This window comes from Erigeron canadensis, chromosome 2, assembly GCF_010389155.1.
Source record: "Erigeron canadensis isolate Cc75 chromosome 2, C_canadensis_v1, whole genome shotgun sequence".
In the NCBI taxonomy this organism is placed as follows: domain Eukaryota; kingdom Viridiplantae; phylum Streptophyta; class Magnoliopsida; order Asterales; family Asteraceae; genus Erigeron; species Erigeron canadensis.
Window position 1 is genome coordinate 32,191,851 of NC_057762.1, and position 21,494 is coordinate 32,213,344.

At 31.2% G+C, this 21,494-nt stretch overlaps 1 protein-coding gene across 1 annotated transcript; it reads right to left on the bottom strand.

The window, feature by feature from the left end:
• Positions 1-4,198: 4,198 nt before the first annotated feature.
• Positions 4,199-12,623, bottom strand: LOC122587150 (fasciclin-like arabinogalactan protein 16). The gene is made up of 4 exons (XM_043759239.1): positions 11,643-12,623; positions 10,691-11,175; positions 5,200-5,320; positions 4,199-4,541 (listed from the first exon to the last, which is right to left on the bottom strand). The coding sequence occupies exons 1-3, from the start codon at positions 12,443-12,445 to the stop codon at positions 5,247-5,249; spliced, it is 1,362 nt and encodes a 453-aa protein (XP_043615174.1). The 5' UTR covers positions 12,446-12,623; the 3' UTR covers positions 4,199-4,541; positions 5,200-5,246.
• Between the last annotated feature and the right edge of the window lie 8,871 nt (positions 12,624-21,494).

Here is a 21,494-nt window from a genome sequence, read left to right on the forward strand (position 1 = left end):
ATATGAACTTGAAATGTGTTGGAATTTTATTTACTGTGCTTGGTAGCTTTCATTTTTGAACTGACTTTTATTTTTGTTGAAAAAATCACTGTTATATACCGGGCTATGAGTGCGAAGATTGGTCAAAGTTAGAGGATGTGAACTCTTCAACTTATTTAGGCTACTCTTTACAGGTGGATTCTGAACTTCATTTGCATCTACCGGCATACGTACCAAAGGAGTTCTCCCTGAACTCTCCACTAGGTAAGTACATGACTTTGATCATTATTCATTAGTGACAAAATGGACAAGTATATATCAATATGATTGTATCTTTTTCGTGTAACAGCTTCTTGAGCAAACATCTATCTTTTTTGGAGTAGTTGATCTTGGCGTTTTTCCAAATACGGCTGTTAAAAAGGAAGTCTCTCTTTGTGGGTGTTGATCATTATTAATTTGTGTCCTAAACATGTTACTTCTCAGCTAACTTTTAAAAATGAATGTACAAGAATTCTTGTTTTTCCTGGGATGCATGGTGTAACCAAAGCTTCCGATATAACCAAGGTATTCCATGACTTTCATGTATTCAAATTAGATGGGTTAGGGTGGTCATGTCAGGCTGACATGATACGGGAAAGTGATTCCCATGTTCGGATTCGATTCTCATATTGGGTTAAGAAAATATATCTAGAGGCTTTTCGGCTTCTTGAAGTTGCCCTGCAGTAGCACATCACGCTACTTGTAAACATTGATTTTATAAAACAAGATATATATTGCCTCCACCATTAATATTACATGTAATCTTTATTTTGCTGTGAAAAGAGAGCTCTTTCAAAATAAATCTCTTCTAACACAGTGGTTCTCTCAACAGAAACCATGAACATGGACCCCATTACGAATGGTGTGTTAGAAAGTGAAAGAATGAGAAAGGATGCAAGTGAAAGAATAAGAAAGGACTATTTGGTTGGTTGTATAAAAAAGATGCAGCTAGGAGGTTGATATATCATATATCTATAGTTTATTAAATGTTTTCTTTCGATTTTAGCAACATTGCGAACTTGACACCAAAAATGCAGATATTTTTACACTGTAATTGTTTTAGGATTCATGATAATAGATAAAACATTTTCATGGAATTGAAGTTTTGATATCTAATATTGGAACTTATTCACATGGCTACTTTCATATAAAATTAATTTTGATTCACTGCTTTCATATCAAATTCTCGTATAGCCACGACACATAATGTATTTATGCTTTTAATAAATGTATTTTGCGAAACTTTTATATAAACGTCCGGGTTGAACCCGGGTTAATTAGCTAGTTATAATATAAATAAGAGTGTTAAGGTTGCTTCCTTAAATATAAACAAACAAAAAATGTGATGTTCGCATCTTGGGTTCTGATATACAAACAACTCCTTGAAAAATCTCTTTTAACAAGCCCATACTTGTCAAGACTCAAGCCCATACTTGGGATGGGGTCGGTGGTGGACTGATGGGTGATATGAGGTTCGGTCTCATCTTCGTCACAACTCTTGTCGTTCGACTTGGAGGTGAGGTGGGCGGAGCGTCATCCTGAAGCCGCTTGGGATAAATCGGAAAGGTGGGTACATTTTATATTTTTTCTACATGTCACTCTAGGGATGTGCATGGGTCGAAACCCAGCAAGACCCGGCCCGATCCGCGACCCACGAGAGCATGAAAACGTGACCCGACCCGTGAAGGTTCGGGTCGGGTTCGGATGAGTCACGGACGGGTCGTGGGTTTCCTTCGCAAAGTTCCAGTTTTTGCCTTCACCCGACCCGTGACCCACGAATGCACTAAAAACGTGACCCGGCAGGCCCGTTCCGGGTCAGACGCGGGTCAACGGGTCTTTTGCTCATACCTATGTCACTCACAACACAATTATATAAAGGATCTCAGGGTCGTTTGGGATGCGGATTATAATACTAACTTACTAATGGTAAAAGTCTAAAAGTGGTGTTTATGATGATGTGATGATAAATAAATAAAACGATAATATGATATTTGTGGTCGTCCTGGATAGTCCTCTTCATGCCTATATATTACTAGTTCTAATACCTTTGTGCGATGCACGGGTTATTATTAATATACATTGAAGTGCATGCTAACATGTGTTAAAAAAACACTAATTAATAAAATTCACCATAAAATAATAAACTAAGTTGGAGAACAAATATACGAAAAGGGACTAATTGAAAGTAATGACAAAAAGACCAGACATTGCTAGATTGGTAAAAAATCACAATTGACCTGATGTTTTCGTTAGTGCAATCAACGTATCTTAACGTATCTTTGTAACTTGTAGCTTGTTTGAAGTTATCCCAATGAGTGTGCATCTTATATGTGATAAAAAAAAAATCATAATAATGATAATCATAAAAACAATTTCATTCATAAACAATGATCGGAAGTTAACTTTGAATAACATAGAATGTATATAACAATCTTAATCTTAATATATACTATAAGATAGTTGAATTAATGACTTATTAACCAATCAAATTGCTTAATTTTATCAAATTGAATTTCGCTTATGTCATCATTTAGATTAACTATAAATTAAAAATCCTAATAATAATTATCCATATATGTTATTATATTAGTATTTCTATTATTTTGTAAAAAAAGTCTCATAAATTTACACTTTTTTGTTTTCCATTCAAAAATTTATATTTTTAACCCTGAATATCTAATTTATATTTATTTTTAACATCAAATTTAGAGAATTTTTTTAGTATTTTTTTAAAATGTTACAAAATATATTTATATTTATTTTGTTATGTTACAATTCTCACTCAAATAAAGAGTCCTAATTGTTATCAGATAATATTAAAACAATCTTAATTGTTATCTAATTATCATAGGACATGTGATTGAAAAAAATCTATTCGTGTTATGGGTCTGCATCATGATTAAATACATATACTTAAATGTCAATTACATGACCACAAATATATATATATTTTAATAACATAATTATCTTTCATAATAATATTACATTATGAATACATCTGATTTCAAAAAAAAAATAAAATTCTATAATAGAGAATTTATTGTAGCACGTGCCTTGTGAAATGACTATGACAAACAATTCCATCAATATGTATCAGTTAATACTTAATAATGACAGTGACGAACCTGAGATTATTGTATTACAACTTGCAAAATATAACACCTAGAACTGTATATCTTCAAAATTATACGCATTTATCAATTAAATATATGATGATCTAATATTGATAATATCGTAAATCTCGTGTCCAGTGTCGAACACGGGTCTAAAATCTAGTATGAACTAAAAAAAGGGTTAAACATATATAAACAAAACATAAAAAATCTTATAAATTGCAATTAATTTTTAAAATTACTTGGGATTAACTTGTTTGAGATTAGAAGAATACGCAGAATAGTAAAAGAAAAAAAAATACCCGTAAATAATTATATTTATTACAAGGATGTACATGAGGTATAAGGTATAAAAAATATATAAAAAGGTCTAGATATCGATCAAACATATGATATTCATTCGACAAATAATTGGGTTTTAAAAAATCATTAAAAGATAATATTAAATAGAATAATTTAATAATTTTAAGGTAACTAAATATTAGGAATTAGATTTTTATGTAAACTATAAATAAATATGACACTTGTCGTTCAAATAAAACGCCATATGTCATTTTAAAAAATCATCAATCCTGTTTTAGTTTATTGATAGATCCTACAAGTTACAAATTAAAACTCTTGACAATTTTGAAAAATTTGGAACATTAATCAATAGAGTTATATAAAGAGATACTTAGAATTTTGTCATGATTCATCAGTATGAAAGCAAGATGAAGTATTACTTCGATATCCCAAACCAGATAACGTATATAAACATGCTCTGAAGTCTGAAGCAAACTAAATATCGTATTCCCGTACCAAAAACCAATTAAAAGAGCATTTTGTTTATTCAAGTATAGAGCTAGAGAAGATCGAGGGCAATGTTGCAGACACATCCACTTACCAATTAAGACTTAAGACTTTAGAAACGAATGATTGATTTCTAATGATCCAATTACTCGAAAATGACTACTGATTTAAATTGGGACCATCTTACACGATTTTATCTTTCCACATCAATTATGATTAAAGAACTTAAAAAATTGCACTTGCAACAAACAATAGAATAGACATCAAGACAACTCATCTTCACCACCATTCAAGCCATTATTTATTTGACTATACACAAAAATAATAATACAAAAAAATATTCTTGTTGCATACTTCAAATCAGACCCCCCTTTTGATTGCCATCTCCAACTACCCAAATGGAAAATGACTATCTTTAATCCTTTATCCTTTTTTTTTTCTTTTTTCTTTTTTTCTTCTTCTTTTCCCCATGTTTTAAGAACTTACATATTAAGCAAACACAAAAATACACTAAGTACACCCACTAATATCCCCCAAAAAGAAAGCATGGATTATGATGCATACCATAATACTTTTGGAGAAGTGTATCTTCACATGCCATTTCAAATCTTTATACATTCCCTATATTCATCATAACTTAATTAGATAAAATAAGGATAAACCATATATTATATATGTATAACTTTATAGATGCGATGCATAAAATATCTGCAAGATGTGATTGTTAGGCTAACTATGTTCTTGTTGGGCCTATAGAAGTGTTAACATGCAAGATGTAACATGAGTTTTATTGGTAAGGAAAATTACACATGTTTGTAGCGTAGTTGTTTGACATGACCTACTTTCCAACTTTTGTTTATTTCTATACACCAAACTATATATAAAGAGCAAACTTTCGTTTTTGGCTTCTTTTTCTTTTTAGGTAGCAATGGAATACTTAAATTAAAGGACAAGTAACAAAACAAAACAAAACAAAACAGATTCATGAACCTAGCTTATAGCTAAGCATTTTTCGTTTTTATTGCTTTTCTCCTAATTGCATTGTTTGACGGGTCACCTGTAGTTTTCCACCATAATCGATATTTTTACCATCGTTAATTTCCTTTTTGGAGGTAAACTTACTTTCACGACTATAAAAGGATATGTTAACCGATTTTAAGTCAGTTATATACAAGACCATTTTCCCTTTATGACGTTTAAAGTATTACTAACTTATAGGTAAGTCAGACATCATGGAGAAAAAATAAAATAATGTTAATTGTTAAGTAGAGATTTTAACCTTGTGATTGGCAGATGAAGAGTAAATAGTGGAAAGAAGGGAGAATTCTAGTGGCATGTGGTGAACCGGGAATCTTGCCCAAATGTTTCAAGCACTTGGCATGCTACCTCAAGCAATTTTCCTGCAAATAGTAATCAACATTATTAATAATCTATATTATTTTTAATCTAAATATAAGTATAAAACTAGTGATTAAAAATGAGACCACAAATTATTATATGGTTTAAGGTACTTCCAAAAATTAAAAGTGTTGCCAAAAGAAGCTTCATATCTTCAGATTGTTGATCCATAACGACCACTGACAGCAAAGTAATTGGGACTACTTAACATGGTTGTAGCGGGCCATATCCAATTATCCATTGTCATTTTCTTTAACACAACATATAAGGTGTTCGGGCAACCGGCCGATATGGGAAATGGGGCATGTATATGGTATATGTATGTAGCAAGCAAACAAACAAACAAACTTTGGGGTGTCCATTTGGTGATCACGACATGACCAATTTCAATTTCCTATAAATGTGTTGATTTAGTTGATAGCTTTAACGGGTTAGACACATTAGATAAAAATGAAAACGATACTTAGACGATTTGTGTGGATTGTTGAAAGTCGCCTAGAGCCACCGACCGATTTTTTTACAAATAAGGTTAAAGCCATCAAAAGACACGTACTTTACTTTAATTTGCTTTTGTAACAATAGCACATACTTTCAAAAAAAATTCAATGAGCAGTATATCCCGACCAATATGGGATTGACCTACTTGGTAGAGGCATAATATTTATGCCTCTTAGGAGTATTTTAGAATATTTCGCCTTTAATAGATTAGGACTTTGCTGTACAATATATATATAAAAAAATGCAATGTCCCAAAGAAGAGTAGTGATGCAACATACTTTCAAACTTTCTTCCAATATTAACAAAATTTTACACAAATACACCACTTTCACATATTTTGTTACTCTCCATGGCTGTCTATGCTAAAATTGTTAACGTTTTCAAATAATCAGATACGTACGTACACACATAACACTATCTCCTACATATATATATATAAATATTGCCAATTCTAGTTCTGACACAATGAAGGATTGTTAATATTTCCATTACAAAAATGGATCTACATTAGTGAGATTGAATGCATTCTCCTGACAGCAACGATTCTAAAGATGTCAACATGTATATTGGAGATCAGATCATATGATACTACATGTACATGTATATATATAATGTAATATAATATAGTTGTCAAGTATTTTTTATTGCACATCAAAATACCAGCATATAAGTTAAAATACTCATGTATTTTAACCCATAAAAAATAATGGATGCTTAGAATGTGGAACATGCAACATGCTTACAATAAGTTCAACAAAAGGTGGAACATAGATAGAGCAAAAACTATTGCAAGTGAATTAGCGTATAGTACAAGTGCGTCTAAGATCTAGTAGGGTCAAACAAGACATATTGACCAGAACTATACTAAGGGAAGTTGGATTTATATGGTTTTGATTTGAAGTTTCACTTGTGTTTTGTAGTGAAATGGAGTTCTTTATGCCGGTATTCCAAAAATACTATAACCATATATTATTTTTGCAATATGGAACAAAAACACTACAGCTCATGTATGTGTACACATATATTATACTCGTATGTATTATATATTATATATGTATATATGTAAATGTACGTATATCTGACTCCAGCTCACGTGCCTACTTGATATCATCATTCAATGCTGGACCTCACAACAAGTAATGTATATGGAATGATTTGCACAACACCAACATGTCAAAGTCTTTTAGTTGTGCTTAACTTATAACTAATGGTAGCTGAAATTAATAAAGATTATTTAATGATATGGAAACTTAGATGGCATTCCTTCTTGTTAGACTAAAGGATGTTTTGTCTGAATGGTGGATTTTTAGGCACAATCAAGTACGTTGTTGTCAATGATAATTTTAATTTTCTATCGAACTATGTGTTTAATAAAATATTTTCAAAGTCAATATCTCTGTATAAATTAAAAACACACATTTCTATAGCGGAATTGCATAATGCCATGTCAGACTTACGATACCCTATCAACCAACCAGTCAATTGGGTATCGTCGGACATGATACGCGTATAATAAAAGGCGTATTCGACTAAGTACAAATACTATCTAAAATGAAGAGAAAAATGGGCACCACTTGCTTAGAATTATTACTAGGGATAACATAGGTACTATAAAAACAAAAGTTAATAAATAAAGTTATAATTTCCGTCCATCAATTATTCTAAACACACGTATAACTTCTTATTTATATTTGATAGACCTAAATTAAGTACATTTTGTTTAAATAACAAATCTTATTCTACTTCTACTCTACTATATAAACTTTATATACACAATTATTAGAATTTGAACTCTGATTTTTCTTCATTAGATTAAAACCGTTATCACCCCACCTAGTAGATAGGTAAATTTAAACTTTAATGGTAACTGTTCTACTCTTTTGGGAAGAATGGGAGTAGAAAGTATGCAGAAAAAAAGTTGTTGAAGTTGGTGTAGGTAAAAAGTCTCATTATATGGGTCCTTTAAGGGAATTAAAAGGGAACAAAGTTATGGTCTTCCATGAAAGTGTGCCACTCCATTCTTTACAGACATGTACAATTTATAATAATGTTATACGTGATTAATTTGATAGGATCAAAAATATGTTTAAATCTAGCTAATGTTGATACATGTATTCTACTAATATTTTTGAAGCTTAACATTAGATCTGTCAGATTTTTTAGACATGTTTACAAGTTTACATCTTAATCACATTATTCATTTTTCATAAAGCTGTGATTCTACTACCAAATTTTCTATCCATTATATATAAACAAAAAATATTTCTCAAAAACTATATAATTATGCCCCAATTGTTCTAATATCTACATTACTTATGTCTAACTAATAACTATATATAATTAAACTAATTATCGTATATCGTTGATTCGGTACAAAGAGAATGAAGTCCACTTGTATAAAAACTTTTCATTATAACTCAGTAGTTGAGCACCAGTTTTACATGTGGGAGGTCTCGAGTTCGAGACATGAAAAAGACATTTAAAATGAATTTCAAAAAAGAAAAAGTCATCCAGTGAAGAGGTTTTAGTCCTGCAGGGGGGCAAGGTTTTATTCCAATTAAATGTCGTGTCTTCAGGCGGTTTAGTTAGGGGTTTCTCCTCCTACTAGGTATTGAGGGTGGTGAGCTCTATAGCGCGGACCCGGTTAAGAAAACGTAAGCTAGATCCCCTGTTGCGAGCAAATAGATCCACATATTTAAAAAAAAAAAAAGTCCACTTTTATAAAAGAATGTTGACAATATAAACTATTGTCGATTTAGTTAATAATCATGCAACTTATATGTACGCATATCATTTGTTGAAATGTCCGATTAAATATTTAAAAAATATGTCAATGCTCAATCATTTTGCAGGTTATATACTCGTGAGTTTTGGTTTATGTGGTATGTACATGACATATTACTATATAGGTTTGGGTTTAAGTCTCATAATAAACAGTTTATAGATATGCATAGAACTTTTGGGATTTATTTAGCTGTATTATTTTATAAAAAAAAATATAACACTTGCATGCTATATTAACTCTTTACTACAGTCTCAACATCACATATGTTATATGTACACAGAAGTTATAAGGGAGTGTTTGGTACGAGGAAATTATAGAGAATGGAAATGTAATAGAGAATGGAAATAGTGAGAAAGAGAATAGGTATTTGGAAAGAGAATGAATTTCGTTTTTTGGTACCCACAAAGAATAAATATATATAAAAAATAAAATTTTAAATAATAATACATTTATTACATATAACATCTTAAAAAAAAAAAAATTTTTTTTTTTCCATTCTCTACAATTTGTAGAGAATGAAATTGATTCCTCTTTCTCATTTCTCATTCCCTTTCTTCGTCGCAAACAAACAAGGGAAGTATTTCCCATTCTCTTTCCCCCATTTCTATTCCATCATACCAAACACCCCCAATTGTTACTTATAAAGTTATAATTATGTGGTTTTGTACGTGGGATTAGATATTCCTGTCATATGATTATATGGTTTCAACAACTTTTTTTTGCATTTATGAGTTATGATACACTTGGAATCTAGGATAATTTGATGCAATTATTGATCTTGCCCCAGAATATAAATCTATATTATAGGATCGATTTATTGATGTTTTTCGACTAATTAGTTGATAACCCAAAATACCCTTTTATTGTTCATTAATCTAAACATATTCATCTAGTATACCTATAATACTGTTAATCAAATTATTTACAAAATAAATCTTTCAACCCTTAAAATAACCACACTACTCATTTTACATCAATCACTTTTACATAATAACCAGACCGCTACTGTCATTACCACCTCCGGCGCCACTCCACCGACCTCACCACTACTGCGCCACCGTCGCCGCGATATGGCGTAAACATTTTTCTAGTACATATATCAATTTTAAACTAAAGTCAAAAGTTTGACACTATTATTAATACTTGTATACTCTTATTTTAGGTCTCAAGCAACCCAAATAGGCAATATTGTTGATTAATTTAGTGTTATTGATAATTCAAGAGTAACCAAAAGAATGGAAAACAAAACTAATATCACCTCTTTTTAGTCAACCATTATTCTTTCTAAATTTGGAAAAAAGAATTGATGTAGGAGTTTTCATTTATTAATATGTATAAAACAAAATTACTATAAAAGTATTTGATTTTATACAATATGATATGAAAATCCCAACCATGCAATGGCATTTCAGCCCTATGTCCAAATCAAAACAACCTCATTTATGATTTCTTTTTAAGATGTACTAATAATTAAAAGGGGTCATTCATCACGGGCCACAAGTACAGTTCACCAAAATATCACCTTTGCCCTCTTTTTTGACTCACCGACAGCCCAAATTCACCAGTATGACCCTTTTTACCCCCACATATTATTAAACCCCCTAAATTTTAAAGAATGAGGCTAAATTATTATGAAATACTACATGTTAGCCTAAGCTCCAAAGTGTTTTATTCGTAACGGGCTAAACGTGTAAAAAGAAGGTTATAAGTTATAATGAAAACGGGTCAGTTTAGGCCAGACAACAGAAACGGGTCAAAATTCTCCTAAAATGTACTGATTCGGGTCATTCTTAGAAATTTTATCTAACAAGCAAGAGTTATTGTAATAGCATAGTTGTATAAGTATATTAAGTACTTTAGTTATTTATAAAGGTTAACCTGGTGGCCCGATAAGTTATGACTTGTGCTTAAAAGTTACCCATTTTAACCTAAGCACATTTTAGTTTATTATCCAACCCGATCAAGTTGCTTCTTAAGTTATCTGACCCTAAAATCCTCAGACTACCAAACCAGCATTGTTGCAGCAACAAAATGATCAAACAGTTGTAAAAACTCAATTTAACGCAAGAAAGAATGTGAGCGTATGTACCTCTACGAGATGTGGGTGCAGTTTGAAGACGATCAACTGTCTTAGTACTTTCCGTCTTATTAGAATCCTTCTTATCTGATTTCGGAAATAAAACTCCATCAATCCCTTGAACCGATATTCTACCATCAGTATAAATATCAGGATCAAACAAATACGCCGACTCTTCATCATCATCTCCAAATTTAACTGACCCATCGGCTTCTTGAGCCAAAACCTTATGAGGTATATGAAGAGTATCATATCGAATTTTCCCAAACCTTCTTACAGAATTGTACATACTTTCTTCTGTTTGGTATTCGGGTACAATGTGGTAATACATAATCCTCTCAGGAGCACCTGGCTCTGCTAGTTGATCAGCAGTCAATTTCGCCATTGCTTCGTCGTTAGGTGCTAGTACGGTTAATACATATCCTTCTGATACTAGTTTCCCCATTTCGGTTGCTAAACTTGTTAAATTCACCAATATATCCGCCAACTCGTTGTATCTATATTGATCAAACGGAACAAGCTGATCAGATCATTTGTATCAAAAGTTGAACACAAACATTGCAAATAGCTTTCAGTTGCACTCAAATTTAGCCTCTTAAGTCTTAACCAATTAAGCCAGTTTTTTATTTTATACCATTCTATGCACTGTATAAACTAGTAAACTACTGTATAAATACTGTACAAAAAAAGGCCACAACTACTCTCAATTATTTACATTAACTGATTGATTGATGCCAAATTCAATATTCATTCAATATGATACTATACTATAAACTTACTTTTGCTAAAATAAAATATAGAATGAAACTTGGCTTTATATAACCATATATAATTGTATAAACAACTAATAAAAATCATTTGCCCATGATAATCTATATATGATTATATTTTTAACTGTACCCATGATTATATTATGAGTTATATAATTGAAAAAGTTAAATGAGTTGGTAGCTAAAATTATTACCCGCCGTATTGAAGTAGTGTATGAATGAAATCCTTGACCTGGCTCTCACCGTCAAAGTGGCCACGAGGTCCGCCAGGTCCGGGGGCTGGTGCTGGGGCCAGAGATGGCCCTGGCGCCATAGCGTAGTAAATCGGAAGGACCGGAGGGGATCCAGCGGGAACTGCGGGAGCTGGTTTTTTAAGCCGGTTCGTTCTTGGATCCACCTCTGGTGCACCTTCCGGTTTAACAGCAGAAATGGCACGCAAATTTCTTCGGTTGTTGAAATCCTGTTGTACCGATTTCGGGATCAACAACCGACTGATCCCGTGGATGATTCCGTCGGGACGAAAGACGTCGTCCACACGAACAACCTCGGCATTGCCAGCAAGCTTCATTGAGTCCAAGTTTGACAAGTGTAATGGCTCTGTTGAGAGTGTGGTATGTCGAGTCAACTCACTCGGCCATTCAGACTGACTCAGTCGACTCGGGACAATATGATGTAAAAGAAGCGTTTGGAGCGAGCGAAGATTCCGGGGTTCAAGTAAAAACCTCTTGAATTCCGGGTCAAGTTCTCGCTCCAACGCTTCATTTCTAGGAGCAAAAATAGTAATATTATGATTTGAGACCGCTTCTTCAAGCGTTTGTAATAACAATGCTTTTTCAACCAGCTCGGCCAGCTCAGTGTACCGGGAATCCAGCAACGCCACCAAAACCGAATTGGAGTTAATTTGTGTGGTGGCGTTGGATGGTTTCCCGGACAATGCAGCTGTAACGAGCTGACATAAAACAAAGAATAAAACAATATACATTCGGGATGCCATCATTTCCAGGTGGTGTCTCACCGGAATTATGGCTTCCAAAAGCCTTATTCTTCAAGTGATAAAGAACACAAAAAAAGGATTTTGATTTGCTTGTAAGGGAGGTCAATACGTGTAGAAGAAAGAGAACATTTATGTTCTTTTTTTTTTTCTTCTTCTTCTCTCTCTGTTTTGTTTTTTAATGTTAATGTTTTCTTGGTTGTAATTTGGCTTTATATTTTCATGGTGGTCGGAGAGAGAAAGACAGACAAATAGTGATGTGTACGGCAGATTAAAATATGGGTTTGGTATAAAGTGAAGGGGTGTTTTGGAATTAAGTGAAAGTTGAGGGGCGTGGTATGTAATATTTTTGGTGAAGTATCGTCGGTGGTGTGGTGGTGAGTTGCTGTCTGGGAGTTTATACGTAAGAGTCGGCCACAAGGGAAGTGAAAGGTTGATTACATGATGATGAAATGTCATAAAGTCTTCTATAAATATATTATGTACTAATTCTATGGTTTTATGCATGTATATGAAGAATAATTTTATATTAAGACTAAATTTACTATTGATTTAGTAAGCTATGTTTTTAGATAGTCGAGTTAATAGTTAACGATAACATCTAAACGAATAATATATAGACCTCGACTCATTATATAATATATATATATACTAGTCCTAATACCCGTATGATGTACGGTAACCATATAGATTGATTCATAAAAAAATTTGAATATGTCTCATACATGATTTGCGAGTATGAAATAAATCGTTGTTAAGATAAATCGATTATCGAGACTAAATTATAATAAAGAGTAATGGTATATATATATATATATATAATATATGTTTAGTTAGATTTTTGGATTCACCTTAAATTTTTAGAAACACATCAAAATCGGAAGTTAAAAGCATAGTGGATGATGACAAATAGCCTTGTGATTTCGGATCGTAAACTCAACTTTTTGAAGTCTTCGTGTTAGTAACTTATTATTATTAATATAAGCAATAGGAGTTGAAGAATTGAAAAAGAAAAAAAAATTTATTAATGAGGATACGATCAATCAAATTAGGTTGTAATGTTTTTTGTATTAATAAGACAATAATTAGAGTTTAATTCTAAATCTAATAAGAAATTGAATTTATATACAACTAAAAAAACTAATTTAACAAAATAAATAAACTAAAAGAACAAGTATCGATCAAGAATTTGCCACGTATCATTTCAAGAATATGTCAATCCTGTTTTAGTTTATTGGTAGATATTTGTTTAATTATTACCTCTAAAGCTAACAAAAAAATCACTCAAATAAAAATCCCTTGGAAATACTTGAAGCCAAAAGCTGTACAAAAATAAAACTATTTTAACAATGCAACATACGGATGATTAAACCTTACAAGGGGATTGGTTTTTAGCAAATTATAATAATAATGTCACTATTTTGTTATCAAATGTTGATAGAACGACATAATCAAAGATGGGACAATTATTAAATTCTTTCTATTCTGCATAAGATAACAGAAGTGTATTGATTAACATAAAGAAAAGGGTAGAATACATTTTCTAGCGTACAAATTCGTCTTTGGATTCGTGTTGTGTTGTCTATCTAATTATTTAAACATGAAACATATATATGCGTAGCTATGTTGTTGATTATTCAACATCTTAATAAATTTAGTTAGAATTTTGTCTAAATTGTCGTTATTTGTAACATAAAGCTTGTTGAATTTTATTTATTTGTTTGCCGATGTAGATGAAATTCTTAAGAATTTGCTAAAGATATCTCATGAGTTTAAGGGCATTCATAAAACTTTTGGATATGTATACTCGGAAAAAAAAAAATTTGTGTTGTGTTTTGAATCTTTTTGAATGTTAGATAATGTACTTATACTAATTAATACGTAAAATGATACTCTAAACAATTTATTATTATGGATGTGATTAAAAAAAAGTTCGTTTCAATAAAGAAAAGTATGGAAAATTAAACAAATTACAACATGTAATTTTATCAAATATTTGCCTAATAATTCAATAAGTTTTATTATTATTATTATTATTATTATTATTATTATTATTATTATTATTATTATCAATCTTTAAAAATGTTGAATTAACTAGAAATTTTTGTCTTTAATAATAGGAGTCAACAGTTCGATAACACTTTAGGCCATTCCCGATATAGCTCATCGTGGAGGAAGCTATTTGTAGCAATCTCATCGTGGGTGTCATCGTCGTGAGAAGTCTCGGGAAAGAAGATGATCATGGAAGAAAATGTGAGGAAGAAGTTCTTACTAGGAGGAGGTGTTCTTACAGAGAAAAAACTGATGTTTTGGGTGGGGGACATTTAGTTGGTGAGGAATTGAATATAGGGTTAAATTCATAAAAAGGTAACATATTTACATGAATTTTCTATTAAAGGTAACCTATTTTATTTTCGTCTATTTAAAGGATCCTATTTTCAAAAAATTCCTAATAAAGGGTATCTCGTTAGTTTTTGACAGACAGAGCTCGTTAAGTACCACATCATCGATATGCCACGTCATCAGTTTTGCTGACGTAGCACTTGACTTTGACTTAGGTTACCTTTAATAGAAAATTCATGTAAATAAGTTACTTTTTTTGGATTTTTCCCTTGAATATAATGGGATTGATAATTATATGGAGGTTTTTTATTTCTTTCGTGTTGTGGTTGATCATGTTATATTTTGTTTTATTTTTCATACTAGCGAGATATAAGGCCCGCGCTTCAGGGTCTTAGTTATCGTGTTTAAATGGTTTCGTTATGTATATACCTGCATTAAATCGAATCACTTAACTAAGCACCACTTTGTTATGGATATGTATGCTCAAAAGTTTGTAAAATCAGATACTATATATCTATTTGAGGGCAATACAATATTATGTTTCATTTGCATGTAACGTAGTTTCAGTTATTGTGATTACGATTTGTTTTTGATATGGTTAACTTTGACATGTCAAATATATTAATATTTAAGGGGAACATCATAACCACATTAAAAAGTTTGTAATGCCAACTACCAAACACATATAATTATTGTGTGAAAAAAAAAAGACTATGTAAGAAAAGAAAAGTAGAACAAATGTACATGTATATTTATTTTTGTGCATTAAAATTAAATTAAACAAAAACCAAAAAAAATACAAGAAATCAATAATAAACAAATAAACCAAAAAACAAAGAATAAAAATGGGATGTAATATGTTAAAATCTGGATTAAACGAGATATGACGTGAAAAAAATACAAGCAGTGCAAGGCTTAGATTAATATAAAAATTTTGTTGCTTAAAACCTTTTAAAAGTTTTATGGTTAAATTTAAAACTCCTAAAACTTTGTTGTAAGACTAAACAAAAACTTTTAAAAATCTTGTGGCAAAATTTAAAGCTTTTAAAACTTCACTATTCATTTCCATTTTGTTTTATTTTAGAAGGTAGCTTAAAAAATTTTAAAAATTTTATGGTTAAATCTAAAACTCCTAAAACTTGTAAGACTAAACAAAAACTTTTAAAAATCTTGTGGCAAAATTTAAAGCTTTTAAAACTTCACTATTCATTTCCATTTGCTTTATTATAAACTAGGAGGTTCATAAGCCCCGCGTTGCGGGGACGGAATTATCGCTTGTCTGTGTTTTCCTCTTTAAAGACGGTACCACCAACACCATATCGTAAATATGTTTACTTCGGCCGTCCATAGAGTTGCGAAGAAGCGTTAATGGTTATGCTAGTTTTGTATTTGATCTTCATAGTGTTCATTGTACGGCTTATGAGAGCTGTTAGTTACAAAAAAAAGTGACGATGATACGATGATGTAGTTTACGTAAAGTTTTAATTGTTTTTTATTGAAAAAATAGACTATGGTTGCTTCTTGTAGCATACCATGAAGTTTTGTTGCTGGCAAATTCAAAAGGTAAGCAAATTGATTTTGAAAAAAAGACATGGATGGAATATTTAATAGAATGAAACTTAGCTGTATTGCTTTTTTTTTCGTTTATGGGCTCATAGCTAAAGAAAAACACTATAGTACTCTTTTTTCTTCATTCGTGCCATAAGAAAAGCACTTTGAAAATGTAAGAAAATAGGTTTGAACGTACAACCAATTAATTCAAAGGAGCAACCAATACTTTATATCCAACAACGTCTGCATGCATGAAAATGTGAAACAATCCTTAAACCAAGTATATTGAAAACAAAAAATTAAAAGCACAAAAGAAATGTTGAAAACCTTTCCATTAGAATCGTGGGAAAAAAAATGAGCAAAAGCAAACCTTGAACTTACAACCCCTGACTTAAAGTCCAGAGCCCAAACCAATCCATCTAAATAGAATCTTGTTATATTATTTGTTTATTAAATATATATTCGTTTGATGTTTTGGTTGCACATTATGCTTCTGAACTTGTACTTTACTGTTCACATCAAGTTACTATATTAAAGAAGGTAATAGGAAATTTCCAGCCCCACGTTACGGGGCATTAATTGTCGTGTTGAAAGGATTATGTTATTTTGTATACTTGCATTGAATGAACAAACATTCTATCATGGATAGGTTTGTTTAAAGGCAAAACCACAAAAGTTTTCGTCTGCGTGTTGCGTGGTTTCAATTAGTTCAATTACTTTTTGTTATTGATGATTTATGTTCCTAAAAACTTTGACATATAAAATATATACTTATTCAAAGACAATACCACAAAAAAATTAATAGAAGGCTTTAATATATTGTTTGAAAACCTGAAAACGATTATGTTTTGTTATTGATGATGTGCCGCTGTATATGTTTGTTAAATTGTTTGACATATGAAATGATATTTATTCAAAGGCAATAGCACACAAAAGTAGTTTAATATTATTTGAAACCAAAATGAAACAAAAAAATGTAAGAAACCAAGAGGTTACCCGTAATTTTAAACCTCAAAGGGATCAAGTGTGATAAAATATGAATATTGTTACAAAAAAAGAATAAACGTTTTCAATATAATTACAAAAAAATAGTTTTGATATATTATTTGAAAACCCAAAAGAAAAAAAATATAAGAAACCAAGAAGTAACCCGTAATTTTAAACCTGAAAGAGATCTAATGTGGTAAAATCTAAATATTGTTACAAAAAAAAAGAATAAACGTTTTTAATATAATTATTTGAAAACCCAAAAGGAAAAACATATGAAAAAACCAATAAGTAACTCGTATTAGATTATCTGGACCGCATGCGATTTGGTAAAATCTGAATAATGGTGCGGGTTGTAACATTGACGAATATTAACTCGCCACTCGCCACTTATTAGGCGAGTTACTATTCACAAGCTATTCAATTATTATTTATTATATATATATATAGTATATAAAAGGTAATTTTAAATGAGAAGTGATAAAGCTACAACAATTATTAGTCATCTACAACAAATGTATAATTTACAACTGCGTAAAGCACACATTGTTGTGGATGACAACATAGTATTCTACCGTGTTACTATTTTTTTAATCTGTAACTCGTCACGTTGACGAATAGTTTATCTGTAATTTTTTTTCAATCTGTATGATTTCATTCTAGCGTGTTAACATAGTAAAGTGTTTCTAGTTAAAGGTCACATTATCACAATGGAATGTTTTATATATATAAACTCTCGAAATTTTTAAAGAGATATCATTCGAATGATGATTTGTTGTGAAATATTGTTGTCTTCTTGAAACTTACAAATCAAACATCATTGATAAGTACTATTAATTTTTTGACATTTGAGACAAATCTATCAACTATGATAGATTCTTAGTGTAGGTAGTAGTTTCAAACTAGCTTCAAACTTTTAATTAGTTTTTCAACTTCAATCAAATTTAATGACCCTTTAATAATACAATATTAATTTTAGATGAAGGTGATATGTGTTCATTTGGTACTTTCACAAACCTTACAATATTGTAGAAAAGTTATATTCATATTTTATGGTATACATATGATCGTTTTATGCTTACCTTTCCAGAAATTAATTTATAACAACTAAGTTTTGGTAACAAAATATTATAATTTGTAAGCTATATATCTTACTTAACCTTATTACGTAACGTGGCACTTTTGGCATTGAACTTTTGTACCTTCAAAGAATATATCCTCTTATACTTCCTATGATGAATATACATCGGTAAACTAAGGGAATGTTGAAATCTTTCTAGTCATCTATACCACTACTAGTTCTAATATCCGTATGATATACGATAGCTATATAAATTGTATCATAAAGAAATTCGAATATGCTTCATACATGATTCGTGAGTATAAAAAATTGTGGTTAAAGTAAACTGATGATCGAAGTTAGAGTAATAGGAGTTGAATAATTGAGAAAGACAAAAAGATAATCTTATTATTGAAAAACAATTAATCAAATAAGGTTATAATGTGTTTTGTATTTATAAGTCAACAGTTATAGTTTAATTATAAGTTTAATAACGAAATAGAATCTAAATACAATTAGAAAAGCTAATTTAATAAAATAAATAAATTAAAAGAACACGTGTCGATCAAAGATTACGCCACATTTTGTTTAAAAAATATGTCAATTCTGTTTTAGTTTATTGGTAGATTGAAGGGAAATGAATAATGATATGAGCTAGTTTTAAATTGGTAAGTTATTTACACATTTTTTTAGCATGTTTATACTTGACGATAGCATTGTACTTATCTATTAGTAATATATTTAGAAGTTAATCTCAATACGGGGTATCTTTGTATCACCTTTGAGGTGAGTCAAAGGATGGAAACTTGTGACCAGTTGATCATAAATTAACTCAGTACGTCATCATAAAATCATGTTGACCACAGTTAAAAATTGCAAACCATATATTCAAATTTCGCCATAAATGTGGATCGTGGAAGTGTCGAGTGTGGTTACTTTTGTAATCTCTTGAGCCTATTTTCTATACTCCCTAATCCCTATTAAAACAAATTGCCCATTTTCCTCTTTAATTTTAAGAACATGAAATGACATATATACCCTCCATCTTAAAACATCCTTATTTCTATTTTATAGACTGCGACTAAAATGTCGTTATAAAAATTCAACCTTTATCTCTCCCTCACGTAGAAACAAATAGCAAAAACTCTAACTCAAAACTCGCCCCCTCCCCCCCCCCTTTCATATCCCACTGTAACAATTCATCACATCTCCGACCACAATGAAATTACTTTTACGTTGATAACGACACCATCACCGTCGTTGTTACCACCGCTGCATTGCGCGAGCACCAATCTAGTATTTTCTAACCCTAAAACAAGGTTTATGTAAAAGAATTTTAGCCCAATGGAAATATATTTTGGGATCCTAACTTATGGGGCCCTTAGGCAATGGCCTAGCCCAATATGCCTCTGGATTCGGCTCTATGGAAACCCGCTACCATTCCTTGTGCTTTGGCTAGCTTCTTTCTTGCATCATCATTTGTTAAGTGGAGTTTAATCTATACCACCTAATAAAACAAATGACATTTTTTTTTCGATAAACTTTTCAGCCTTTGAATTATCAAATATGTCTTTAGTCTAATAACTATCATTATCCATTAATTCATTGAGTGTCCCAAACATCCTTTATAGTTTTGACTATTAAACACTCACCCACACAACCACCATCTTCACTCAACCGCGTGACACAATTAATTGTCGTTTTTAAAAGATGTCGCCGCAACGCGCGGGTACCCTTCTAGTTTTGAAAGAAATGGACGGGGCATCTCAAGTTAACCAGCACCAAATAGCACTCGCGTCATGCTACCTCACGATTTATAAACCATTTTCAACATTGTTAGGCATGGAGCTACTTCAAGCTATAATTTCTTTTGCTTGTTTCAGAAAGTTGTACGTTGTTTATGCAGACAGGACAACACGTCACTACTACACGCATGCTAAAGTGTCCCGGTTAAAAAACAGAATGGAACTCGCTTTAGAAGAGTGTCTTATGTCAAGGAATCCTATTTAGTGATAATAGAACCCACCTTTAATAACCGGGTCTTTTTTAAACTACAACCGCATCCTTTTATACTTATAAGACCCGCCTCTTTCCATTAGAACCCGTTTCTTTTTTGGCGTGAATTTTTCTTTTTTCTTGGCGCCAAGTTGTTATAATGATTAGAACCCGCTTTTTAGCCAATTTAGTTACCCGCCAAATTTATCATAACTGATTCTAATAAATTTGCACTTTTATCATTACATAACAATATTTCATTTTACCATAAAAACACACCAGATTCATAGAAAAACTTCAATAAGACCAAGTTTGTAAACAACAATATTCCAAGTTCAAACCAAAGCATCAATACAATTATATACTTAACCAAGTAACCCTAAACAAAACATTCAAAGTAAAATACTCTAAACTATCGTATGAAATACATAAAGAAACCCAATCATCAGGTAAACATAAGAGATTCACCCACAAACAGGTTTTCTACTTCAACGTTGCAGTTTCTTTCATTCCAAGATTAATGGAGTCGAGGTAGATGATTTGTTGCAAAAAATTTATCGATCCACGTATTAACAATTTTGTCCAACTCAACTTGTCGTAGGCATAATGTTTCCTTCTTGAAAAGAATCTATATGCAAATAAAAAAATATTACCTATATAACAAAGATGGATTTATAAAATTAACAAATAGAGAAAGGACTTGACAAGGGACCTTGGAGCGCAAATCTATGTAACCAATGCATGACGTGATAACCAAACTCCCAACTGCCTTGTTGTTGGTTGCACTAAATAAAAATATATGGACAAATATACATTAATTAAACACATAACTATTGTTATTAATTGCAATGTGTATATATAAATGAGATGATGTACCTTAACCATTATCCAACTCATGTGATCTTCTGAAGCTCCACCGGTATACCTTGAAACGACCCTAGAATAGAATAAATAAAGTGTTGTATTAAACATTATCTAATTTGTACATGATCGGGCTCGTCTATGAGATTGATCAAACTTATTACCTCATCTGTATTTTAGTCTTTGAGTTATTCCTGATATCCACATGTCAAAATAGAATATTTTTCATATACATTAAAAAAAAGCAAATGCATAAAT

Excerpts from the sequence above, each read along its gene's own strand:
- LOC122587150 (XM_043759239.1), bottom strand. The coding sequence starts at position 12,445 with ATGATGGCATCCCGAATGTATATTGTTTTATTCTTTGTTTTATGTCAG. Across the intron at positions 11,176-11,642 it reads ACACTACTTCAATACGGCGG|ATACAACGAGTTGGCGGATA; the intron begins GTAATAATTTTA and ends TGATCAATATAG. Across the intron at positions 5,321-10,690 it reads TGCACCCACATCTCGTAGAG|GAAAATTGCTTGAGGTAGCA; the intron begins GTACATACGCTC and ends TACTATTTGCAG.